The following is a 27,138-nucleotide window of genomic DNA, read 5'->3' on the forward strand; positions in this document are numbered from 1 at the left end:
GCCAGGTGCTTCAGTGTTTTGACTGCAGTGCAGTTTAGCCAGTAGTCCATAATTTAGTCGTCGTTAATAGACAAATGTTTGTTTGCTTTAGCTTTCCCCAGTCTTGTGCCTTTTCTGCATCATTAGTGTTTGCTTCTCGTGCAGGAGTGTAAACCACACTGGTTGTCACATGACAGTATGTAAACACCCATGCGACCGCTTAAATGTGTGCTGCTGGAGTCTAAAATGTTATTGATGCACTGCATCTTAACTTCAAAATCCCTGTTCTCGCGTTCAGCCTTTTCTGTCGCTCAAAGTGTAACATAACGGGGCTTCAGTAACTATTAAATGATTGGTGAACTCTTCAGGAAGACCGTGAAAATGTACATCATTCCACACCCAGACGTTTTAAGGGTTTCGTTGTGTTTTTACGAGAACTCTAAGGAGGGCTGACACCTTCAAAACACGCCCTTTTTTTAAGCAAACTAGAAATGCTCAACTTTCCGCTGCAAAGGAACAGACGGATGTGCTGTTTTCGTAGAGTGAGCGAATTACGAGTCATTTTTGTTCTTGTTTAATAGAACGTGTCCAGCACCTCTTCGTTTCGAGCGGTATTGCGTGGGTTTCTAGTGTCTAGCGCGGAACCGCTCACAGAAGACGGGATTTGATGCAGAAAGAGCCGATGTTATCTGAGGATGCAGGGCCGAGCGCGGGTGCCGCTGCAGACTCGGCCCTGCCTCAAGACTCCGCTGGAAAACACGCCGTGTCCGTTCTCTGGTCCTTCGGAAAGTGCGTCGGTGCCTTATTGCCGGTCTACCTGGCTGGATATTTCGGATTCAGTATCAGTTTAGTCTTGCTCGGTCTCCTGGTTTATATGGGATGGAAACACAGTCGCGATGGAAAACGATCGCGACTGCTAAGCGCAATGTATTTTTTAGACAATGAGCAGGATGTCACCACTACACGGGTGTTTAGAAGTAAACGGGAATTACCGGCATGGGTAAGGGACTTTATACCATAAATGGCATCATTCTAGTAGCCAACAGTTCAGCAACGTAGCCATAAACACATGAAATCTTCGAGCAGATAGACATGCAGGATTTCTTAACGCTTTTCTCTAGTATTCCTGTTTACATTAAGAGTAAAAAGTGTATATTTAGGTGCTTTTGTGGCAATGATAGCATGATTTCATGTTGTAGTTATTTACTGATATGATTTTAAATATTTATTCACCTACTCTTGCAGTGCAACCTGTAACTATTGATTACACATCATACGCATCGTAACTACACACTCAGTGTTCTACATTCCTTTAAAATAACATCTATTTTTTATGTTACAGTACTTATGTTTTTGTAATAACTGGAAATTAATCCAGTATGGACCCGTTTCACGAATGGCCCTCATCATGCTAGTACTTATTCCAAAAGTACAAGAGTACTAGTACTTATTTACATTGCTAGTCACAATTCCATTAAAAAGTACATATTCCATTTGTAATAGGTAAACAATTGCATTTACAATTGAAATTCACACAGATCTGTAGTTTAGATAGATCAACCATTCACTTCCGACTAATATGCATTGTATTCAAACCAGTACCTACTACCCATACCTGCAACTAGTTACTATCCCAATAACAAGTAAATATTCAATTTGTGACTGGTAACAAATTACGTTTACCATTGTACTACCAACTACCAACTTTTTACTACTCACTATGCATTCAAGGAGGATTCACTGAAACGTGTTCATTACAAACTAGTACCTGTATTTGTCACAATCCCAATAATAAAAAAAAAATTATTATTATTATGTTTGTGATTGGTAACCAGTTGCTTTTTCCATTGAATTTTATGGGACCTGTAGCTCAGATATGAACTCTTTGATTCTGCCTAGTATTTCAGTTTTACAAGTAACCGACTACCCATCCTTACTTTTTATTTAATAATATTCAAATAGTTAATGGTACCATATCAGTTTTTCTAGCAATAGTAGAATACATACTGGTACGTGTTTAATAGGTGCTAATGTGTATTCCAATTCATAGAAGTTATTACTAAAAAAATAACTATAAACTACTGTAAGTAAAAAATCAAATAAAAAAGCTGTTGTAACCAGTGAGATGCTTTACTATCATTGATTTTACATATAAAAGGTTTCTTTCATGTTGTTAACAGGGTACTATAGTTTTGGTACTATATTTATTGGAACTATATTACGTCATTATCTGTAGTCAGAATGCATGATCATGACCCTGTATTGCAACATCATCATAACGAGAGCTTCTGTCAGCCAACTCCGCCAATCAAAGTTTACAGTTCTCTTCCTTTCATAAGCATCAAGCACACTCCCTGACAGAGTTCATATTTATATTCTCCTTGCCTCCCTCCCTTCATCCCCCGTCCCTCATTAACTTCACTACATTCCAAAGTCAGTCCAGCCCTTGCTATATTTGGACATTGAAGTAACCAACCACATGGGACTGAGTCACCAGCAGCTAAATGGCAAAATGAACCATTTGCAGCAAGAATTTGGTGAGGGGGTGATGGGAAAACATGAAGTTGAAAATTGTTAAGAAAAATATGACCTGTGGTCAGAGAAACAGTTGTGGCACATTCCACGGGTACCTCTCATGTACATAGTGGCTTTTTTAACTGATGTGTTTTGTATAAACCTACCCACATCCTGTTACAAAATGATGTTTAAACTTGAAAGAGGACTGCTGCAGGAATATACATTTGTCTGGTGTCTTAGATTAAAATATATGCAGTAGTTGGGAATCATGCATATGGTGGGTCAAGTTACATTCAGTCTAATTTAATGTAATTAACTTGTCCTTTTTAAAAATTGTAATTTAACTAAATTATGTTTTATTTATTTATTTATAGTTAAACATCTGCACTGAAATCAGAATTGGCCTTTAAATAAGGTTCTTTTGCCATGTGTATTCCTGTGTCTGCAGAGCTGGAGTCTTCCCTGGAAAATGCTGGTGTTTTGTTAACAATAGCTCTGACCTTCCTGGTGTTTATTTAGTAAACAAAAAAATGCTGCATGTAAAACCCTTCTGTTATATGTGTTGACATCGGAAGTCAAAGTATACTCTTTGTTTTCCATAGGTGAACTTCCCTGACGTGGAAAAGGTTGAATGGATGAACAAGGTATTAAACTCGTTATTCATATGCACACGTGACCGCAGCTGCTGTTCTCATTGTTTCTGCTTCATGATCCTGAGGGCACAGCGTGTATGTTTTCAAATTCAGTCCCTGAAGATAAATAGTTGAACGGCTTGGCAGCACTCCAGTCTTTGCATAATGTTTACAGTTGTCATTGGCATAATATACCTTATTTTGGAATAAAGGACACACAGACTACATTGAAAAACCTTGTAAAATATATGAAAATTACCAAACATCTGGTTATTTCAGAGACTTTTATTGGCCAGACAAACCACACAGACTTTAAGAGCTTATCAGGAAGGAAATTGTTGTTGAAAAGAGTCTTCAGACTGATTGCCCCATGATTTTCCGGATTCTTTCATTATTTCTAATTTTAAAGCACAAAAAATTTATACTGGCTTTGAGATTTCATAAAAGACCTCCTCAGTAGCAGACCAGACGCTTCACAGATAATTCTTGAGTTTTCTTGCACACCTGGTTTTGTTGTTAGCATGCAGGCTTCAAACGTTTGCCTCAAACAAACTTTTGTTTAGACAGTGGGAATAAGGAGGGGGGGATTGTGGAATATGGTTCAAAGCTCGCTACAAACACACACTGCTCTTTCTGATGACATTTGCAAACACCCAGTAAGTGAATATGTTATAGTGTAAGTTTTGTAATTGTATTTCATCATGATTTTGGTGTTAAACTAAACATGACGGATTTAAGTTGTTGCAGTGTACAGAAAATCAATCAGTATTTTTTTAATTAATGCTCAATCTAAAAATTTATGAGATTATTTTTATGAAGTTGAGTACAGCAGTCCGGTAAAGAAAAAAGTGCTTTGTATAGTTTTCTTTCTCAGTGCTTATGATTTCCGTCCTAGGTTTGACTGACAAATTAGACTTATTTTGCATGCTTTCATTTCAAAACATAATGCTCTAATGTTTGTGTCTCTCAAAGAGCACATTATATCCAATTAAACATTTATATTATATACTTTTCATTGACTTGATATTGCCATCTTCATGAGTTTCTACCATTTTTTTATTGTTCATATCTATCCTTGCTCACAGATATTGCAGCAGGCCTGGCCATTTATTGGACAGTATCTGGAGAAGCTGCTGGTTGAGACTATTGCCCCTTCAATCCGAGCCGCCAGCGCTCATCTGCAAACTCTCAGCTTCACCAAAGTTGACCTGGGCGACAGGGTAAACTAATTTATCTCAATTAAAAGTTATTTGCATATGTTTTTCATATTTGAATGGATTCTCAGTTTCTGCTTATCAGACCCTTTTCTTGAACATGTTGGCTACTGACCAAGACTATTATTTTTGAACAGCCTATGAAGGTGGTTGGGGTGAAGGCCTACACTGAGCATGATAAACGTCAGGTGATACTGGATCTTTATATCAGGTAGTGTTATTGGTCTCTTTCTTGACAAACAAGTTCTCAACCTTGGAGTTGTGGTTGTGTCTTATTCATAGTATAGTATAGATTCATAGTCATAGTAGTCATATAGTATTTTTGATTATATTTACAAAAACAGACTATTATTATTTTTTGTCAGTGTGATCTTAAAGTGTATGTCTTAATTCTGTTACTTGGGGTTTCGCAAGACATTTACGACCAAAAAATAGGTTGTTGACCAAAAAAGGTTGAGAACCCTTGGGTTTTAGCCATATTTAAATCCTTGTGGCTGTGTTGCAGTTATGCTGGAGATGTGGAGATCAACGTTGAGGTGAAGAAGTACTTCTGTAAAGCTGGAGTGAAAGGCATTCAGGTAAGGAGGAGGTCAACGTGACACATTAGAGATAATAGATAATGGATGAAAGACTTATTGACTGTAACCAGTATCTCCTATTCTGTAGCTCCATGGAAAATTGAGGGTGATCTTGGAACCTCTTATTGGAGATGTTCCTCTCGTTGGAGCCATCACCATGTTCTTCATTCGCAGACCTGTTAGTACACCATTTTCCATCTTAATTACTATGTTGCTTCGTAGTAACCCCCTTTTTTATTACACAGTCTTTGTTTCTGCTTCCCTCCATCTTAGAAACTCGACATCAACTGGACTGGGTTGACCAATTTGTTAGACATACCCGGTTTAAAGTGAGTGACTTTGTTTTGTATCATTTTTCTGTTTTGGTTTTATGATTTAGAGATACCGCAACTCCACTGGAATTTTTAATACTGTAACTCTGTCTTCTCATATGCTTCATTCATTAATAATCAGTAGAGCACTGGTCTGATTATTCAAAGTCTGCTGAGCTTCCCTCTATTTAAATAAAGCATGGAAATCAGCAGTCGTTCATATTTATCATAGCTTAACTCATTATAATCATTCAGAAGCATGCTTTTAACTAGTTTAAATGTATTTTGTTTGTGCCATTTTCTCTGTACGAACCCCTTGCATTCATTTTCAGTGCCATGTCGGACACTATGATAATGGATGCAATCGCCTCTTTCCTGGTTCTCCCCAATCGTCTCACTGTGCCTTTGGTGGCCAATCTGCACGTAGCACAGCTGCGTTCCCCTCTCCCACGGGTAACACTTCACTGTGCTTTACTGGAGTATTAACCTGTTAACCTTCTTATTTTAACTATTAAATATCCATCCGGTGTACTTTAATACTCCATAGTTTTCATCATGCATGCTTGTCCAGTGTAGCTGCTTCATAATGTTGAACTACAAGGCCGTGTTCTCAATTGGATATGTTAATTAAAGGAATAGTTCAATCAGAAATGAAAATTGCTGAAACTCATCCTCAGATCATCCAAAATCTGAGATGAGTAGTTGATTTTCTATCTTCATCAGAACAGATTTGGAGAAATTTAGCATTACATCACTTGCTCACCAGTGGATCCTCTACAGTGAATGGGTGCCGTCAGAATGAGAATTTTAACAGCTGATAAAAACAGCTCAATAATCCACAAGTAATCCACATGAATAGTCCATCCATTAACATCTTGTGAAGCAAAAACCTACATCCTTAAGACGTTTTGTAATTCAAGCTGTGGCTTTCAGCTAAAATACCTGCATAATGTTGTTTTCTCGTAACAGTTTAAAGTTAAAACGTCTTAATTATGGATTTCTTGGTTACAAACACACAGCTTTTCACTTCGCAAAACATTCAGTGATGGACTGGAGTCGTGGATTACTTGAGGATTATTGTGATGTTTTTATCAGCTGTTTGAACTCTCATTCTGACGGCACCCAATGACCTCAGGGAATCCATTTATGAGCATGTGAAGTAATAAGTAAATATTCAACAAATTCAATTTTTGTTTGAACAATTCCCTTAAGACACGACTCTTGCACTCAGCTTAACCTTGTTTTGTGTTTTCCCACAGGGTATAGTGCGTATCCACTTGCTGGAGGCAGAAAACCTTGCTGCCAAGGATAACTACATGAAAGGTGTGATATCTGGGAAGTCTGACCCGTATGCCGTGCTACGGGTGGGCACGCAGACCTTCACCTCCCATCATGTGGACAACAACCTAAATCCTCAATGGAGGGAGATGTACGAGGTCAGAGAGAGATGTGTATGGGTGGCAGTGTTGGGCAAGTTACACTGAAAATGTAATCAAATTACTGATTACTCCTTTTAAAAGTAATCACATCACTGTTCTGATTACTTTATTGCAAAAGTAATTAGTTACATTACTAGTAACTGCAATTCGTGTGTTATAATGAGAGGATTCAAGAGCACGCAAATTTCAGCACTGCATTGCTCAATGCTGCAAACTCGTGTTATAGCATAAATAGAAAGTCTGCATACTATTACTCCTGTTAGTAGTTCATGTTGCTTTTGTTAAATAGATGAATATATATATATTTTTAATATTTTATATAAATACTGCACTCTGTTGCGTCTCGTCTCGCAGGAGCAGGTCATTAATTCATTGGTGCTTGATTCAACAGTGCGTGTTGTGTTACGTCCTTTTTACAATCTCTGGATTCTAAAACACTGCATTCTGTCAGCAGTGTAATCGAGCAGATACCTCGGCTTGCAACTATTAATTACTATTTTTAAAATCATAAGGCGTTAAATTACTCCATTACTAAAAAAAAACAATCAAATTAGTAATGCACTACTGCCCAACACTGATGTGTAGCATGTGATCAGTGTGGTTGCTGAAAAAAGTGTCAAGGTTCTGATGAAGGGGAAGCTGTGGGTTTTTTGAGCTTGTAACACTGTGTAGGTGTTTACTGTGTTCTGACTCTTGTTACTGCTGGCAACAGCAAGAAAAAACAAAGTGTAATAGTGCAGTATGTGACTATCATGTGGTGAGATCAGATGAGCTTAGAGCAAAAGCACAAGTTCAGAGAAACATCTGATCATTGTAAGGTTCTTTATTCCAAATCAAGAAGTTTTGAAGCATTTTTCTAAGTCAGCAATGTGCTTAATTACATTTTGTCACATATTTTTAGCTGTGTTCTGTGTGACTGTGTGTGATTTTTAGGTCATTGTTCATGAAGTACCTGGTCAGGAGCTGGAGCTGGAGGTGTTTGATAAAGACCCTGACCAGGATGACTTTCTTGGGAGGTATTAATTCATTAATAATATAATAATATCATAATATAATAATGAATACTTATACAAATATATAAATATTGTAGTTGAGTTAAAGAAATATATTACAAATATAAATACATCTTTATTTAAAATGCTTTTTCTGTTTTTGTTTTTCTCTATTTTCTGTGAATTATAATTTTTTTTAGAATGAAGCTGGATTTAGGTATTGTAAAGAAAGCAGTTCTTTTGGATGAGGTACATCTTGTGGACTAATTCTTGTTTATACACACACACACACTACAGTTTAAATATTCTTCTACAGTTTAAATATGTATATATAATTTTTCGTTGATGTTCTATTTTCATTTGATGATTTTTTTTACACCAAAAACCTTTTACATTATTGCTCTGTATTATGTTTTTTAAAGGGTTAGTTCACCCAAAAATGAAGATGGACCCATAAATTACTCATCCTCAAGTCATCCTAGGTGTATATGACTTTGTTCGGAGTTATATTCAAATTTGTCTTTAATCTTTCAAGCTGTCTAATGCCACTCAGCGGGTTTTGCGGTGCATCAGTCCAAAAGAAGTGAAATAATAACCACCCATCCATAATAAAAAGTGTCTCACACAGCTCACACAGCAAAGGTCTCCTGTATAGAATCAATGCGTTTTTGTAAGAAATATTTAAAATATAACAATCAATTTAATATAGCTTGCGCTCACTGTTGTACACGGAAGCAGCTCCAGACAGATGGTGTATGATGTCGGCTTTGCAAATGCGCTGCTCAGAAGTGACGAATGCGGAAGTGCAACAATGTTGAAGGATTTCGATATAAGCCAAGAGGTGACTCGTTTTCCTTTGCTCAAGCAAGGAATCTTTGTTTCCTTTGCTCCTGTTAACAAACGTTAGTTTTCATGAGACTCACCAGCGCATTATACGTCATCCTCCCGGAGCTGCTTCCTTGCACAGCTGTTGGTGCAAGCTACATTAAAGTGATTATTAGTTTTGAATATGGGTATTTGTCTTACAAAAATGCATCAGTTTGCTACAGGAGCCCTTTGTTCACCCCTTGAAACCATGTGAGACACTTTTTTATTTTGGATGGGTGCTTTTTATTTCACTTCTTTTGGACTGATGCACTGCAACACCCGCATTAAACAGCATGAAAGCTCAAAGACAATTTTTAAAATAACTCTGACTGGATTCATCTGAAAGAAGAAAGTCATATACACCTAGGATGACTTGAGGGTGAGTAATATATAGGTTGATTTTCATTTTTTGGGTGAACTAACCCTTTAAATCAGTGGCAAACATGTTTATTTCACCACCCTAACGGCCCCTTCACATGGGACACCAGCGTTAACACTTGACGAAGGGCGTTTCTGAAGCTTGGTGCTAACCAATCACATTAGTTTTCTGTGTTGCATGAACCCAATTGATTAGCGTCTTTGCTAGGATATTTGCATAAGGGTATGTGATTGGAGGATGCTTGTCCCACGAGCAACAAACCCAACTCGATGCGACAGACCCACAATTAATTTTGACATCACTCCATTTAAAGTAAACTAGAGCCGTTGATGGTGATGTCCCATTTGAATAAACAGCAACTGTTTCTCAGTTATGCCGCTGTATTGTTTATAATTGCAATGCATTGTTTCCACTGTGGTTTTAGTGGTACACTTTAAAGGACGCACCATCAGGTCAGGTTCATCTCAAGCTAGAATGGCTCTCTCTGCTGCCCTCTGCAGAGCGCCTAAACGAAGTAAGCTCTTACACGACAAACCATAAAAATAGTGTATTTCTTGAGATTCTCCTTTAAAATCCAGACTGAACCCATATCAAATATAGGTGCTGGAGAGGAATAAAAACATTACGATATATGGTAAGACAGCAGATCCTCCTTCTGCTGCTATTTTGACTGTTTATCTGGACCGGGCACAAGATCTACCTGTAAGTTTGTATTCTGCACCACTGTTACCCTTCTTTCAGCATTTATTATTTTGTTCAAAGAGTGCTTAAAATGTTGATGTTATTTAGTAGGATGTGTTTCTATTCAGTTTAAGAAAGGTAATAAGGACCCCAACCCCATGGTGCAGATATCTGTCCAGGATACCACCAAAGAGAGCAAGGTATAATATAAATCTTATAAAATATAGGTAAAGTTTGTGGCATGCTTATACCTTTTGGAGTCACTCTTTCATATATGTTTTCTCAATAATTAAAAATCCAGACGGTGTATGGGAATAACAATCCAGTATGGGAGGATGCCTTTACATTTTTTATTCAGGACCCACGCAAACAAGATATCGACATCCAGGTACAGTATAATCACTGTTATTGCGAAATATTAAATCTAGAGTGCTATTAATTTACCCCTTTTCATGATGTAACTGCAATGATATCCTTTCAAGTGCTCATTTATTTGTGTATAAATAGATGTAAACAGTATTTCTTCACTGTAATTGCTTCCATCTGTCCCAGGTGAAGGATGATGACAGGTCTTTGACTCTGGGAAGTTTGTCTATCCCCTTGTCCCGTCTGCTCTCCAGTGCTGAGCTCAGCATGGATCAGTGGTTTCAGCTAGAAAAGTCCGGACCAGCCAGCCGTATCTACATCACAGCTATGCTCAGGGTAAGATAAGATAGATTGATTTTGATAATTAAAGACTTGAGACATGTAATGTAGGAGTTGTTTGTTTCAGGTGTTGTGGCTGAATGAAGAAGCCATCCTTACCACACCCATGACTCCATCACCCGGAGAGGGAGATATTGAATCCGAAGTGTCTTCAGGGGTATCAAAAGTGACTCCCACTACAAAACGTCCCGAGCACACCAGTCCAGACAGCAGTTTTGCATCTGAGGTGAGTCTGTAAAGAAGTGTAAATCTTGATGTCTTTTGAATTTTTTAAAAAAGATTAATCGCATCCAAAATAAAAGTTGTTGTTTACATAATATATGTGTGTGTACTGTGTATATTTATTATGTATGTATGTATCTGTAAACACACATACAGATTATATTTGAAAATATTTACATTACATTATATCATACCTTTATATTTTATATACAAACATAACATATTTTTCTGAAATATATATAAATGTATGTGTGTGTGCATTTATATATAAATAATAAATATACAGTCCACACATATGTATAAAAAAACTTTTATTTTGGCTGCGATTAATCACGATTAATCGTTTGACAGCACTAAAAAATATATAAGATTGATGTACATGTTATAATTATTCCATGTTAAATATAGGGTGTTCTGCGGATCCACCTGGTAGAAGCCCAGAGTCTCATTGCTAAGGACAATTTAATGGGTGGGATGGTGAAGGGGAAGAGCGACCCGTATGTGAAGATTCGAGTGGGGGGACTGGCATTCAAGAGTCAGGTCATCCAAGAGAACCTCAACCCCACCTGGAATGAACTTTATGAGGTATGCATGCTAATTTATTTCATGTGTATCATGGAGGGATATGGCTTATTTCTTAAAACACAAGGATTCCATCTTGTCTAGCTGATATCTGCTTTAAGAGTCACTTCATTTAAACATTCCTTTTTGACTCTGGAAAATAAAGGTCCCCATTGCAAAGAGATCTTTTTAAGTTATGCATACTGTACCTGTCTGCTTGTATTGTAGGTGATCTTGACCCAGCTGCCAGGTCAGGAGGTAGAGTTTGACCTTTATGATAAAGACATTGATCAGGACGACTTCCTCGGCAGGTGAGGTGGCAACCTTCCTCGTCTACTTTCAGAATTCTATGCTGAAGTTTTACTGTACCATAGTAGCTTACTGATTCTTAAGTAATAAGGAAAAACAACACTTCTGTTTAAAAGTTTGGGGTTGGTAATTTTTTTTGTGTTGTTGAAAGAAGTCTCATGCTCACCAAGGCTGTAGTTATTTGATTACAACTTCATATTTTGAATGTTATGATTTATTATTATTTTTTTATTTTATTTTAATATATTTAAAAATGTAAGATATTATCAAGTTATCAAATGCACCTATCAAATGTAACAGAGCCTGTGTGATGTTATTGAACTCATAATAACAAAAAATATATCTGATTCATTACAAAGTGGAAGTTAAGATTGTGTTACAAAGTTTTGGATAGTGACTCGAGAATCAGTTCTTTAGTTTTGTTGGTGAATGTCAGTATTGTTCCTGTTTTGATTTATTATCTGGTTGCAGGGTTAAAGTGAGTCTCCGAGACCTCATCAGTTCTCAGTTTACTGATCAGGTGAGGCTCTCTCTGTTTTATGTATAACTTTTTTTTTTTACATATACTTTCTATATCTGGTTGTATACTTGTGTACACCTTTTTATGCCTGTGTCCTGCTGCAGTGGTATACTCTGAATGATGTGAAGTCTGGACGACTTCATCTTGTGTTGGAATGGGTGCCTAAAGTTTCAGATCCCACCAGACTTGAACAGGTTATGGGCTTTTATTATATATGCTTAAATTGTTCATCCGAATTCAATAATTTCAACTGATTTTGTGATTTTTTTATACATTCAGATACTACATTACAACTATCGTCAGTCTTACCTGAATAAAATGGTTCCTTCTGCTGCACTGCTTTTTGTGTATGTTGAGAGAGCACATGGTCTTCCTGTGAGTTCAAACATCTGAATTATTTCTTCACAGCTTAATTAGTAGTAGCTTTTATTTAGCATCGACTTTGCTTCAATGAACTGAATAAGTTAGTGCTGAAAATGTACTGTTGTTTCCAGTTAAAAAAGAGCGGGAAAGAGCCGAATGCAGGAGCAGAATTGTCCCTCAAAAATATATCCTACCGAACCAAAGTAAGATACTCAAGTCCTGACAGATTAATTCTGATGTTGTTAAACTATCGAAGACTCACGAAGGAATCATGTCTCCCCTGCAAGGTTGTCAATCGCTCGACTTCTCCACAGTGGGATGAAGCTTTTCATTTCCTGAGTCATACTCCGACAGAAGACACACTTATAGTCAAAGTGAGAAACTATTTTACAGTAAATGTTGATTTTAAGGAGTGAATTTATATCAGAAGGACGATATTTACATAAAGTTGTCTGCACTGGAGTGTATTTAAATGAATCTGGTGTGTGTTTGTAGCTCTCTCACAGCTGGGGTCAGGCTCTGGGCTCTCTTGTGCTTCCTGTGAGGGAGCTGCTGGATGAGAAGGATCTGGTGCTGGACCGCTGGTTCAGTCTGGATGGAGCCATGCCTGAAAGTCAGATTCTGCTGAGAGCTGAACTCAAGGTTAGAAATCACACACACACATTCAGCATGTGCTGAACAGCAGGACATGTTTACATTCAGCCAGAATGAAGTCTATTAATACAGACAGTTGTGTTCAAACATGCACATACTTTTGGTGGTGTAGTGTATTGTATTCAGCATGGAATGAAACATAATTGCTACAATACTACTGGTAGTTTTTTAAGTAATTAATGCTTTTCTTTAGCCAGGATGCATTAAATTGATAAAATGTGACATTAATAATTTGACAAAAGATTTCACATAATGCTGCTCTTTTAAACTTTGTACTCGTCAAAGAATCATGGAAAAAATCCTGAAAATTCTGCTTTGTCCTCACAGGAATAAATTGCACTTTGCAGTTCATTCAAATAGTAATTTGAAATTTTAATAATATTTCTGAATATGACTGTTTTTAATGCATTTTTGATCAAATAAAAATCAGCCTTGATAAGCATAAAATGCTTCTTTCGAAGACATACATTTTATTGGTAGTATAAATGAAACGAAAATATCTTGTGTGTTGAAAAGCTCCTAGACAGCAAGCTGGCTCAGTGTAGCAGTGCAGAGGATTCAGATCATGTCATCCCCGCTGGAGACGCAGCGGCTGCAGCCAACTGTGAGCTCCGACACAGAAGTGTGCCCGTCCAAGGGTGAGCTCAAGAGGAACTGTATTTCATTTGTAAACAGTGTTTTAGTGTTCTTAGGCAGAACCAGTCAGTTACGGACATTGACACGTGTGTTGGTTTATTTGTGTGGTTGGATGTAAATACAGAGGTGAGGATGCCAGTTCAACTGGAAAGGCCCAGGTGAAGCTCTCTGTTTCCTTCTCATCTGAGAAGCGACTGGTCATTATCGTCCATGCCTGCAGGTAGGAGTCATACAATTAAAAAAAAAAAGAGCCTTATTACATGCCGGTGTCCTCAGGTTTTTTTTCCCTTTCTTTCCGAATTCTCTTTTCTTGCGCAGGAACTTGCCGTCCTACTCTAAGGATCCTCCAGACACATACATCTCATTTATTCTGCTTCCGGACAAGAACCGGCTCACCAAAAGGAAGACCAGTGTTAAGAAGAAAAGCCTCAAACCTGAGTTCAATGAGAGGTTTGTAGGAACATTCATCAAATCACTTTGTGCTAACACAGAGAGCCGAATGTTCACCATCTTTCACTCGCTCCAACAGATTTGATTTTGACATGTCACATGAAGAAGCTAAGCAGAAACATCTTGAAGTGTCTGTCAAGAACAGCGTTTCCTTCATGAGTCGTGAAAAGGAGCTTCTTGGAAAGGTATTCATCATGTGACGAGTCAGATAACAAGACCCCAGACATTACAGATCCTCTTTACATGACTGAATTTCAATCTGCATTCTGTTTCAGCTTCAGATAGACTTGCGTCAGATGGATCTCAAGGCAGGAGTATCACAGTGGTATGTGCGGTACTCTTTACTGTAGATTACACTGAGATTACACAGTGTTTGCTCATGTATGTTCTTATTTGTATAATTTCAGGTATGACTTGTCCCATGAGACCAACTGACTGACTGGCATTCCCATGTTGACTGTATTTGCAATCGTTTAAAGTGGAGGCTGGTTTCAGAGATGTTATCCTGACTCTAGCAGAAGGTCCTAGAGCAGGGTGTCAGGACTAAGATTGGATCATGGAATTGCTGTGCCACTAGCTTTCACCCAAAATATAGCTTGCTTGATTTCCATTTTTAACAAATGATGTTAGCACAAGAAGGCTATGAGGGCTCCACCTTGAGTCAACACAGCTACAGTTGGAGAAATGTTAAATATTTAAGTATTTTCATTTGTAGCCTTTTGAGCTCATGCACTTTATGGGTCACTGAGAATGCAGCAATGAGAAGTAGGAGCTTCTTGTTCAGCTGTGATTTTTTTCAGTGTTTATTGCATTTCATTCCAGTCTCAAAAAAAAAAAAAAAGATTCATCTGGAGTTGATTAGTTCCAGATTAGTTCCATCTTGCATTTCAGAATAACCAAATTGCAAAATATTATTATTATTTTATTTTATTATTATTATTTTTTAAGTAAGTCGATGAAGGAGGAATCCTTTTTTATTGTTTCCTCTTTGAAATTCAATGTGTTTAATTATTATCTGAACATTTCTTTATATCTTTGGTTAACATATTTTAGCCTCATGTTTGTGACTATACTATTCATTTTACACATATCAAAAACGTGTCAATCTTTTCTCTAAGATTTTAAATATATATTTTATGTATGTATGTTTGAACCGAAACACAGCATGATTATTTAAAATTGAAGTGCCAATGAGTCTCTGAGAGACGGATGCTCAAAAATGTTACAAAAATGCTCGAGTTGTGTCATGGAAGTATAGAATTAGTTATTGTGAGAAAGACACAGGCGTAGGGAGGACAAGAGAGATGTTTTTGACTTTGAAATGTAGTGCTTCTGCACCCTATTAACCACAGCCTGTATTGCCGTTTTAATAAATATGCCATTTGCACTTTAAACGCAGATTTGTTTTGTTTTTGATGTAGAGATTCAACATGCCTTTGGTACACACTTAAAAATATTCATAATGAATTAGCCAATTATGTTAAGAGGAATAAACAGCTGTGATATTCACTGTTTCGAAAGAGAATTGTAGTAGACATGGCTAAAGCCAAACAGTCACGAATAAAGTCATTAAAATACCACATCGGGGACTACTGGGATTCCCAATTAGTAATGCTGTAGTTCCAGCGTTCCGCCAGGAGATGGCGACAGAAAACCCCAGTCATTCAGCTTCACGCTAGCGATGAGCAGTGTGTGTGGAGTTGAGAGGGTGTGATCAGTCGTATGTCGATAGATTTCATTGTGAGGTCGGATTCAGCGAGTTAACAGATGAGCACTAATCGGGATCACCCAAAATACATCATAAACAAAAATTCACAGCAAAAACACGAGAAGAGAGATATCAGAAAAAGAAGAAACAAGAGAACTAGCTGCTTTAAATGGATTGTCCAGACATCGGCAATACAATACTTTTTAAGAGAACATCAGAGTGATACTTTTTTACTCACTTAGATGATTTAAATCTAAGACATTAGATATATCATAATTTGTAACACTCGTGCCGATAAAGGAATCGGTAATGAAACGGATCACTTTATCTTTTTGAACTTTTTTTTCTTTCTTTTTTTAAACAAAACCAAACAAAAGTGGAATGTGATCGCACGTATTGGATGTAAGCTATATTGGATTTATAAAGGTCGCCGGGGGGTAAAGATTGAAGAAGACACAGAGTATCTGAATCCTGCGTCTGGACGACATTATAAAAGTAAAATATGGGGAATATTGAGAGTGTGGACGGGCAATCTGAGATGAAGCATCATATCATGCCCTTGAAAGTTCCCATGCCTGACCCAACAGAGCTAGAGGAAAGATTTGCCATTGTTTTGGTGAGTATGCTGTCAAAATATGCATATGTATAACATGCAGTGTTGCCTGCAGTGTATTTTCACTTTACAAATATATTGAAAACCTTTACTTACGCTTTTAAAATATTTACTAAATGTCAAGTTTGTTTTCACTTAGTCTGTATTTACATTAAATCGTTATTTTCATAGTTCATATTCCTTTATTTAAAATAACTAGACCATGTTCCTAACGGTAGTGTTTAGCATCTCAGACTTTAGTGATCAACAGATAATCACATCGCATAATTGAGCTAAACCGACGTGTTGACATTTCTTTGATATGTTCCATATGTCAGAGGCTTTATGACTTTCTCCAATTTTGCACTGCCACCCCCATTTGTTACTCTCCCACTTCTCTTCTTCTCAATCCTTTTGTCTCTGAAGCTTCACAAGCGCTGATAAATTATGTGAAATTTCGCATGGTGGTAAAACGGGCACACAGGCACAAAAATTCACTTTATGCTACATCCCAAAAGTTTTGTTTGGGTGAGTTGGCATACAGGCAAAGACCGTTATTTAGTGAGGGCTGTAAAGTAATTAATCTCCTCATAGAGTGCAGCATTTTCTGAATTCCCCCCAAAATTTTGGGTTACTTGCTTAACCCTGGTTCTCTTGCTTGATAGACTATGGAATCACCAGTTACACCACATCTGTCCGAAGGACGGACCAATATCAGCTAATGACTAAGACCCCACATCCTCCCTATACATACAGCTGTGATCCCCTAAACTTCTCTTTCAAACAATTGCTCGGTATCTCACTATGGGAATGATATAGCCAACTCCTGTAATGCTTGCTTTTCGAAGCCGGTGAACAGACTTGGAAGGGAAGAAAGATAACCTTTCAATTCTCCAAAAAGCGAACTTTAAGAACTGCATGAGCCAAGGAAGGCACAGTGACACCAAGATGGTAAAATCTGATAAATGTTTGCGGGGAAGTCCAATTTGCTTCTGCACAAATATCTCCCACTGAAATCCCCTTGAACATGAGGTAGCAATACATTGCATAGAATGGGCTCTAAGGCCCTTTGGGGAATGAAGACCCATAGATGTATAGGCTATTTCAGTCACCTCCACCATTTAGTGGGAGAGGCGCTGCAAGGAGATCGGCTTACCCCTACAATGAGTGGCCCACGAAACAAATAACTGATCAGCCTTTCTTAAGAATTGTGTCTCGTTTACATAATAGCATAATGCTTGATGAACTGACAAGGCATGTTACTCCCCCACTCGCTTAGCTGAGGCTAAAGCAAGTAGTATGACCGTTTTCAAAGATAGGAGCTTAAAATGAATACTCCAGAGGTTTAATAGGTGCCTGGGTTAAAGCATTCAAGACCGTAGACAAATCTCATGAGGCGACCAGTAGCTTTGATACTGGTCTCGAATGCATCACTCCTTTCATAAAACAGCATATAAGAGGATGCCGACCCACTGAAACTCCTTTGAACCCTACATGGCAAGTGGAAATAGCAGCCAGGTAAACCTTAATAGTAGAGAATGCTCTCCCATTGTTCAGAAGCTTTGCTAAAAGCAGAGAACATCACTCACCCCGCACTAAAAGGGAATAACTCCTTTACGAGTGCACCATTCCTCAAAGACCCACCATTTCAGATCATACAGAGAGCAAGTTGATGGAGCTCTTGCACCTCTGTATAGTGTTTTTAACCTCCTGGGGTACCCCTAGTGTATTAAGATTCAACCCCTCACAGGCCATTCCCAAAGATTTAGTCATCCCGTATGAGGGTGAAAAATTATCTCCCCCCGAAGGAGCTGGGAAATTTCTACCAGCCACAGCCTCCCTAACCAACGAAGGTGTATCATAAGGCGAGATGATCCGTTTTCTCTTACTCTGTCTAGGGTGGGAGAAATTCGAGTCAGCAGTGGGAATGCTTATAGCAACACATTATGCCCTGAGTTGCCAACGCATCCACACCCAAATGCGTATTTTCGTCCCTGAGGGAGGAATACAGTGGACATTTTGGGTTTGCCCACGAGGCGAAGAGATCTACATTTACCAAATTTGATTCACCACCTATGGTTGGAGTACCCATTCTCCATATAACGGGTTGCCCCTTTTCAGGAGATCTGCTCCAACATTCAAGACTCCCAGGACGTGCATTGCACAGCTTGTGTGCTCGATTGTGTAGTTGTAACAAACGCGTTCCCCCCTTGAGATTGATATATGCCACCACCGTTATGTTGTCTGTCCTGACTAGAATGAAAACCTTCCAAGAATGGATGAAAATGCTTCAGGAGGCTAGAAAGATGGCCATTAACTCCAGCTATTTATGTGAAGTCTGCAAAGCTGAGGTGTCCAATGACCATTTAACAATCTGCCCTGAAAAATAACTACTTTTCTCAGAAACACGCCCCCCAACAGAACTCCTGTCCTGAATACACATGCCAAGCAGGACCATGAACGGCGCTGAAGCCATCAATCCCAGAAGGCGGAGACAGGTCCTGAACGAGACCAGGTTCCCCACTCGAAACTGGGCTAGGCACTGGTAAAACGCTGATATACTTCTTTCCAAGAGCATAGCCTGGTATGCCATGACTCTATACACAAGCCTAGATACTCCATCTCCAGGGATGGAATCAACTGTCCAGGTCTGCGTGCACCCATGAATGAGCGCATATCAGATAATCATCCAAATAAGCAGATATTCCGAGACCCTTGTGTCTCAGTGGATATAACGCTGCCCCTATGCACTGACTGAACATGCACGGAGTTAGGCTAAACCTGAACATGAGAGTTACAACCCTTGGTTACAGTCATGATGACCCACGGATGTGCAGGACACTCTCTCCACGTCTCGTGATGAGGAGCCAGAAGGTTCTGTTGAACCAGTTCCATAGATGAAGTGCTGGCGCCATCTATGAAAACTGAATCACAGTAAACCCTAGGTGCTACCTGTCCCACCCATGCGGAGATTGTATCCTACGTATCCCTCTCTTTTTATCTGAAGGGTTAGTGGACCTGGACTTTGCAGCCGCTGCTGCAAATGACTGCTTTCTCCATGGCTTGGCATTCGGAGCAACAGGGGAGTGGGGCCGCTTGCTCTGTGCTCTGGGGTTTTGCAGTTCTGGGAGCATTCAAAAATCTCCTGTTCTGCATCGGAGGAACAGACCGAGGGGGAACAGGAGAATGAGATTCTCTTTTATGTCGGAGGCAGATGTCAAACACCTCTCCTTCCTTCTTCTTGAGGTCACACGTCTGTCTCATTGCCACAACAGCTAGGCTGAAGAGCCGCTTCAAATCTAAGGGATGAAGTGATGTTTAGTGCCCTCACCGCTTGTGCTGAAGACTTTTACATTTTCTGGTACATGGAAGTGGTGAAGTGTTCCATTTTCCCAAGGAGGTAGGGGCTGGACCATGAGAGAGTGGTCTGCCTGTTCGATGCAAGTGGTGAGCTACTGACTGCTTGACCATGGGAGGTTTAGAGAGCCCAAGCCCCTCCATCTCACTCACATTGAGTAACCCTTGACAGGCACGCAGTGAGAAAAGGGTTTATCCAATGACCGCTTCATCTCTGCTATACACGACGACACAGCTGGAAGCAGTTGCTACGCAGGTGGAAGGCCGAAAGAGAGCCTTTTCTCGTCATATATCCTGTGTAACTCCCGGATCCCTGGGAGTTACAGGCCAAGCAATGCCAAGCTTAGCTGCAGCATGTTAACAGAACGTAACTAGGTGGCTATCCACCACAGTCGTTGCCTTATTGCCATTCTGCTTCCTCACAGGCCTGGACACTTGTGCTTCAGACAAGACAGTATAATCCTCCTCATCATTAGGCTCATCTCAGAGGAGGCGAGCTAGAATCTCCTATCCTCATCTTCCTCCTCATCTCCCTCGACCTCATCGCAGTCCGCCAGCAACTGCTGGTCAAAAAGCGGTGCAAACTCAGAATCCATAATATCCCCCCACAAAAAAAGATCACCAGGTTGGGCACCCTCTGTCGAAGGAAGGACAGCAGAGAGTACTGGATCATTTTTGGAAGATGCCGACACTCAAAGCCTTCTCTCTAGAATCCTGGACAGCATCACATGACAGTGTGAACAGCTTTCCGCATCCACCAGCGCAGCCTGGGCATGCTTGACACCCCCCATGCATGCAATACACATCAGATGCAAATCCCTGCCCAAGATCATGAATCCACATGCATGCTAGACATGAGCACGAAGGGGCATCATTTTCTTTTTCCGCCATGACCTTGGAAACGACATGGTTTGTCAAATATACCCTAGCCTTAGATAGCCTTAACGCTTTAGCTAGGATAGGAAACACCACTAATAAGAAGTTCAGTAACAACCAGGAAAGATGTGGTGTAATCGGTGCTTACATAGTCTATCATGCCTGGAGGCATTCCCATAGTGAGATACAGAGCAATTGTTTGAAAGAGAACTCCTACAAGCAAGAGATGGTGAAAGATCCACCTCCTTCCATCTCTCTCTCTCTCTCTCTCTCCCTCTCTCCCTCTCTCCATCCAGTGAATGGTGTGGGTTTTTTCAGACATTTGTGTTGAACACACACTTACACACTCAACCTTTCATTGTGAATCTGACATTATGAGGCAATCAGGCGTGTTTATGTAATACTGAATTATAACATCGTAACATTTGGAAACATTGCCCACCAGAATCTGTCAAACAATCTTTGTAGTTTTTTTTTAGTCTGTTGATTTGCTTTGCGATTTAATAGATTTCTAGATACTAAATTGATTTTATTTAATGTACAAATAGACTCAGTTTGGATATGCTGTGAAGTTTATAATGTACATAATAGAAATGTTATGAGGGTATTGCTAGTCAATTATAAGGTGTTCCGGGTGGTTACTAGGGCATTGTTGTAGTTGTAGTTTAACAACAAAGTGTCCTCATTTTCTCCGTACTGGACCAATGATGGAAAGGCTGACCATCCCAGGGTGGCTCCGAGATCAGTTTTAGAGCCTTGCCGGCAGTCTTCTTTAACTTTGGCCAGATTTCCTCTTACTGTTTTTACTTTGTGGGAAAGCATAACATTTTGAGTCACATTTGTGTTTCAGTGTGGTTATCGGACAACAGCATGTGCTGGGCTCTGTCTGTCCCACTCGACAGATAAAGGAACATCAAAGTGTGTGTCTGGTAGAGAGCTCTCCACTCAGGAAAAGACGCCTTCAACTTCACACTATGGTACTGATTAGGGTCACACAGGTTGAAAGTGTTTCCTCCGTCATGGAGGTATCAATGCAGTCTGAACAAAAAAAAAATTCCCTAGCAGTCATTTATTAAAAAAAGAAAAAGTAAAAAGAAAAAAAGGATATTCTGACAGTCACAACTCTTTTACATGTGTATATATAACTTTCCTGAAACATACATCACGAAACCAGTGATGTAACTCTCACATTTCCCTTTGATTTCCTGTGCGCTACTGCTTGTGGTGCACATTTAGTTCAGTTTGAGGTTGTGTCTGCTCGTACCATCTCCCCTCCCTCAGACACACGCTTTCAGACGGGTAGCACATAATGATGTCATAAGTGTACACTGTGCCAGCGCTGTAATAACCATGCAGTGATGGCTTTAACAGAAGCTTAGCACACAGGAGGGCGGGCTGTGCGTGGAGATGGATCAGGGAATGAGACCCCTGGGTTTCATCAGACAACTTCATGCAGCCCACTAATAAAATGCTTGGTTCGGGCCTAACCGAGCATATGTGCCTCATGCATGGTTTTTGCTCTTTTTCCTTTGTCTGTCTGATTCTGACTCTGCTTCTTCCCAGCTCTCTGCGGCTGGAAACAGCTGCCTGACATTTTTCCCTCGTTTGCGAAAGGAAATTGCATTGTGGAGCTGGCTGCGGCCAGTTTCTCCAGTGGTGCCTGGAGATTTTGGCTACTGGCTTTCTTGATGGTCTCAATATAAACTATTGCTTTGGTCATGCAGCCTTCAGACTGAAGATTATTATTTTTTTTATTCAAAGTAGCATCATGACTGAATATGTAAATATCAGATTTCAGGATATTTCACCAGAAAGATCAAAAGTCTTGTCATAATTTACACACCTCAGGGGAAGTAAATGATGACATTTTTTTGTTTTGTTTTTTTGGATGAACTACCTATTTAAAATGTATTTTTTTAACACAGTGAGTGTGTTAAAGTCAACATGAACGCTTTTTACGTTCTTAATCTGTTCCTGATCTTATTGTGCATGATTCATCGACACATTTTAACAAATAAAAATGTTTGTGTGCATAATCTTCATCAAAATGTAGGCTCCACCTCTTTTTGGCTGACATCAACACTTCTCCTCCAACCACCTGGCTCCATTCTGGCTTTTAACAATCCGGTCAGTTTGCAAGTTGTAATCTTGGGGCTTGGCCAATATTCTTTTTTCATTTAATGTTTTTTTAATTCGAAATACATTAGTCATTACGAAATACATCTTATATATACTTACATTTATATTTTGAGTTTTCATATTCATTTTAATTTAAGTTTAAAATTATGGATACCAAAAATCATTTGCAATAGTTTTAGTTAACAATAACAGCACTGCTTGCATTTCATGTTAACTTTAAATGCACGCTGGAAAACTTTAGAGGTGTAAATGTAAAATGTACTTATTTCACAAGTTATTTGTGAAGTTATTTTTTCTTTTACCAACATAAATGAGGGGGAACAGTGTAAACCTGAAATGTCCCACTTAATCTGACCTGACATGTCAAAAAATTAATTATTATTGTAGGCGTACTCCTCTATAAGATATTTTAGTTTATTTTAACTTCTGTAGTGCAGCTTTAAACAATAGGTGGAACCCTAAATCCAAATGGAATATTCTATGGTAATGGAACAGTCTTACGCCTCACTCTGTTTCTGAGACTGAAGTTGGGGTCTGGCTTCCTAGCTAAACTTCTCCATACAGGCCTTTGTTTTTTTAAAGAGACAGGAGGTGTAATTTCTTTTTTTTTCCAGAGGTGCAGCGATGGAGCGGGAGTAAATGTGTGTGTGATATCCTCTTTCAAAGTGCTCCCGCTCGACTGCACCGCAGTGGATTCCTGCGGTCTGCTCTCGGTTAAAGCCACGGGAGAACTGTAGAGAGGGAAAATTCCCTTTGAACTGGCTCTTTGCCACTATGCTCTGTTATAATGACTTTACCAACATTTTAAGCAAAATCTTATACTGTAGGACTGTATCAAGGGTTGCTGGGCTTATTCTCTTCTATTTTGAAGTAGACACCAAAAGAGATTTGCAGTCTTGAATATTGTATTAAACTTCTTTTTGCGATTCAAAGAGCATTATGCTGTGCATGAGTGTTTAAGTGTGAGCTTTGCCACATAGAAAGAGGCAACACTGTGACCTTTCAGCCCCGTTTCTTGTCAGTGTGACCCCTGACACCGTGTCTGTCATGTCACAGTATTTAATAGATGTCACTCAGGTGGAACTAATTGAGGCTAGCTGTGTTTATGGGACATTAAACCTAAATCATTTTCATTAGTTTGGCCCATGCTTCGTTTATCTGCTCTGTGTGTCTGGTCAGCCTGCTTTTGGGCCAAAACGCTTCCAAAAAAGTTTGCAGGTGGGGACGAATCGGTCCTTGTTTGTTTGCTGAGCCTCAGAGTCATGCTGTGGGAGTGTACATCTGTCTCTTCAGTGGCCCCATCACAATGTTCGAGATAGGATGTATCAGGCTCCTCTCTGTAGGCATCCTTGTCCTACACAAAAACGCACAGACTCTTATGCATGCATGTAGACTCACATGTATTCAAATCTGACAGGTTTCTGTTTTGTGAGGTGAGTTTAAGGTAAATTAAAAAAAAAAGTATATAGTGAAAAAGCTAACTTAAATATAGTTATATAGTTTTCTTTTTTGATTTGAGCAAAAATCTAACAATTCTACATGAGGGTTATGCATACAATAAAAAAAAAATATATCAGCTTGGTTAGAAAAATGTGGTTACTCAATAAAAATGCTCCAAAAAAAAGTATTTTTATGGGGTTTTTTTTTCTTAAAAACATAAAAATCGTTAATTCGAATGACATTTTTTGCATGACATTTGCATGGTTTATATTTGGCCATAGGTGTGTGTGCGGGTCAGGCTGCTCTTTTGCAGCTGTGTTGAGGGTCCATTCTGAGCAGTGGTTTCCTCTCCAGCACAATGGAAGCTCTGTGAGTGAGTGTTGTTTTAGAGCGAGGGCCTCTTCCCCTGAGCCCTTTGTGCTCATTTCTTTTACTATAAAGCATGCAGGAACTGCTGCAAAGTTATTCCTTGCAGATAAATGCCATTTCAGCACACATCTGAAAATAAATGTTGTTTCCTTTCACCAATATCACCCCACTCGTGAATAAAACGTATGTATGTAAACCAGAACATCATCTTTCTGGGCTCCTTTTCTTAGGCTCACATTCATAAAAAGTGTACTCCCGTTGTCCCATGTATTTTAAGGTTGGCAGGACTGAGTGGGTGGTGACTTTGTGCTAGAACTCACCATTATTATTATCTCAGGGTGAATTTACTTACCACTCCATCATGACACGGGCGGTGGCCCTGTTGGCCTCTTTAACTAGATATTGTGTTCAACTTTCTTCAGGATTCTGCAAAGCAAGTTCCACTATTGCATACTGGCAACATATGGAGCTTCTATGGCTTTTTCATGGATAGACCCCCTACTGCTGCAATGTTAAGTAATGTGACACAGCATGTAGCATTTTACCTGAGAAGCAAAATTGCACAAGTATACATTGATTTAATTATTTTATTTTATTTAAAATAAAATTTAAAATCACCCCAGTGGGAATTTTATTTTATTTTGTAAGCAAATGCCACAAAATAATCAAAAAATGTAGTAAGCTTTAGGCTTTGAATAAGAATATTATTAAAAAATAATGTATTTTTGTAACTCTATATTCTTGTATTTACTTACTGTTACTTTTTTATCAGTTTAATGCTCAGTAAAAGTACTAATTTCTTTTTCCAGTTTGTACTTCACTCAGAATTTTTGAATGGGAATGTAATAGTTTCGGCAGCAAAAGATTTTCAGCTATTATATTATATATATATACACACTCACACACACACACACACATTTATATATATTTAGTGCCAATGTGTTAAGTTTAGTTTGCTATTGTGTGTACAAGAGTGTGTGCAGTTGTAAATGTTTGGTTGTCTAAATGAAGCTGTCTCCTGTGCTCTCATTCCTGTTGTACTCTGTATATCCGTTATGACCCTGTTCCTCTCCATCTCCTGTGTGGCCAACTGAAGACACAAACAGGACATCCTCTTTTTAAGTGTCAGCCAAGAACATCTGATTCACTATAAATTATATTTGTAAAATGTTAATATTTAAAGCACCATACATTCTCAGTTCTGACTTCAACGAGTCTACTGATTCACATGCTTAGAATGAATCTGGCTCATATTTAATAGCTGAGATGTGTTTGATGATGACACCATTTGAGAGTATTTAAGTACTTAATGTGCCGCAGATCCTGTCAGAGAAAGTAGAAAGGGAATCTGCGACGTCACATCTGGAAGCCTCATCATGGTCTTCAGTAGTTCCTGAAATCACGTCTCATGACAGGAAACACTTTTAAGTAACCACATCATTGAAGACAGTAATTCGTAATTGAGAACTCACTTTCACACAGAATGCTCAAACCAAAACTGGAAGTGGACATTTTTCACAACATTTTTGTGGTTATATGGTAAGAATGGTCTGGCTGTTCTTTAGGGATGCACCGATATCATTAAAAAAAAAAAAAAAACATTCAGAAACGATCTGATCCGATACAAAAAAAAAAGAAATTCTGAGTACTGGTCGAAACTAATGCCAATACCACAACTGTTATTTTTTTATCAATGTAGAATTTTTATGCCTCAGTGTAGTCTACTAAATATAGTATATTTACTCATTCAAAAGAAAAATAACAAATTAAAAATTATATAATCATAATCTATGACAAAAAATACTATCATAAACTAGGTTAGTGGATAATTCAGCAGCAAAAGTTATTTTTTAAATTATGCACAATAACTTTTTTAATCTAAACATTTAGTGAAATAATATTATTTAGTGGGGAACAAATATATGAGTGTAGGACTAAATATGGTAAATGTTATGTTTCTCTGTGTATTGTAAAATAGGCTCATGAAAAACAAGTAAAAAAATGTTTTTATATATTTTTTAATGTGTAGCACAGTAATGGAAACATAAGACAGAAGAAGAAAAGTTATTAATAATCTTTCATATCGCCAAAGTATTATAATACAAAATGTGGGCATACATGGGCATATCCCAAAAGGTGGGATATGGTCATTTGATATCATCATTTTAAATTATTTTATTATATGTATTTTTATTTCATATTATTATTAGCCTATTGTTATTTATATTGTATTATATATAATTTATTTTAGATTGATTGATTATTATGTTTTATGTATTATATTTAGCCTAGATCCTGAATGGTTTGGAATGGGGATCGTTGGTGTTTCTGATGTAAACATCTGGTGTGGCAGTTCACTAGTCCCTCAACCTCAGCCTCTTTCTGTGTTGTGCTGGATGGGACATTTGTGTTTTGTGGATTTGCTTTGTTGTGATTGCCTGGTTCAGGTTACTGGTTAGGTTTGGGAGATTAGGTGTCAGTGCAATGAATGGAGGACAGCATTTTCTCACACTCCAATATGTCTTGCTCATTGCCAGGAGAGCTGCCTGAGAACAGCCCTGACCTCCTGTAGAGCTCCACTTTCGTTCCCAGCAATCTTTTGGTTAGAGTCAACTGTTAGTGTTAACCTAAATTTAAAGTTGGAAATC

The 27,138-nt window shown here is 38.6% G+C and overlaps 2 protein-coding genes across 5 annotated transcripts in view; both read left to right on the forward strand.

The window, feature by feature from the left end:
• The first annotated feature begins 248 nt into the window (after positions 1–248).
• Positions 249–15,407, forward strand: esyt1a (extended synaptotagmin-like protein 1a). Its single transcript, XM_026241907.1, has 31 exons — positions 249–979; positions 3,099–3,140; positions 4,214–4,348; positions 4,480–4,553; positions 4,848–4,920; positions 5,009–5,098; positions 5,194–5,249; positions 5,564–5,684; positions 6,491–6,667; positions 7,604–7,686; positions 7,863–7,911; positions 9,333–9,422; positions 9,509–9,610; positions 9,718–9,789; positions 9,891–9,977; positions 10,142–10,291; positions 10,362–10,520; positions 10,925–11,101; positions 11,306–11,388; positions 11,858–11,906; positions 12,011–12,100; positions 12,186–12,281; positions 12,401–12,472; positions 12,557–12,643; positions 12,765–12,911; positions 13,440–13,561; positions 13,684–13,779; positions 13,878–14,009; positions 14,089–14,194; positions 14,285–14,334; positions 14,417–15,407. The coding sequence occupies exons 1-31, from the start codon at positions 647–649 to the stop codon at positions 14,442–14,444; spliced, it is 3,228 nt and encodes a 1,075-aa protein (XP_026097692.1). The 5' UTR covers positions 249–646; the 3' UTR covers positions 14,445–15,407.
• A 315-nt stretch (positions 15,408–15,722) lies between these two features.
• Positions 15,723–27,138, forward strand: part of fmnl3 (formin-like 3) — a 40,643-nt gene continuing 29,227 nt past the window's right edge. For all 4 annotated transcript variants that reach the window (XM_026241909.1, XM_026241911.1, XM_026241910.1 and 1 more), the window contains exon 1: positions 15,723–16,333. In XM_026241909.1, coding sequence (XP_026097694.1) covers positions 16,220–16,333 — 114 coding nt within the window. In that variant the 5' untranslated portion in view covers positions 15,723–16,219. The remainder of the gene's footprint in view (positions 16,334–27,138) is intronic.

This window comes from Carassius auratus, unplaced genomic scaffold (genome assembly GCF_003368295.1).
Source record: "Carassius auratus strain Wakin unplaced genomic scaffold, ASM336829v1 scaf_tig00000254, whole genome shotgun sequence".
NCBI lineage: Eukaryota > Metazoa > Chordata > Actinopteri > Cypriniformes > Cyprinidae > Carassius > Carassius auratus.

Excerpts from the sequence above, each read along its gene's own strand:
- esyt1a (XM_026241907.1), top strand. The coding sequence starts at position 647 with ATGCAGAAAGAGCCGATGTTATCTGAGGATGCAGGGCCGAGCGCGGGT. Across the intron at positions 4,554-4,847 it reads ATACTGGATCTTTATATCAG|TTATGCTGGAGATGTGGAGA; the intron begins GTAGTGTTATTG and ends GCTGTGTTGCAG. Across the intron at positions 9,423-9,508 it reads CTGCAGAGCGCCTAAACGAA|GTGCTGGAGAGGAATAAAAA; the intron begins GTAAGCTCTTAC and ends TATCAAATATAG.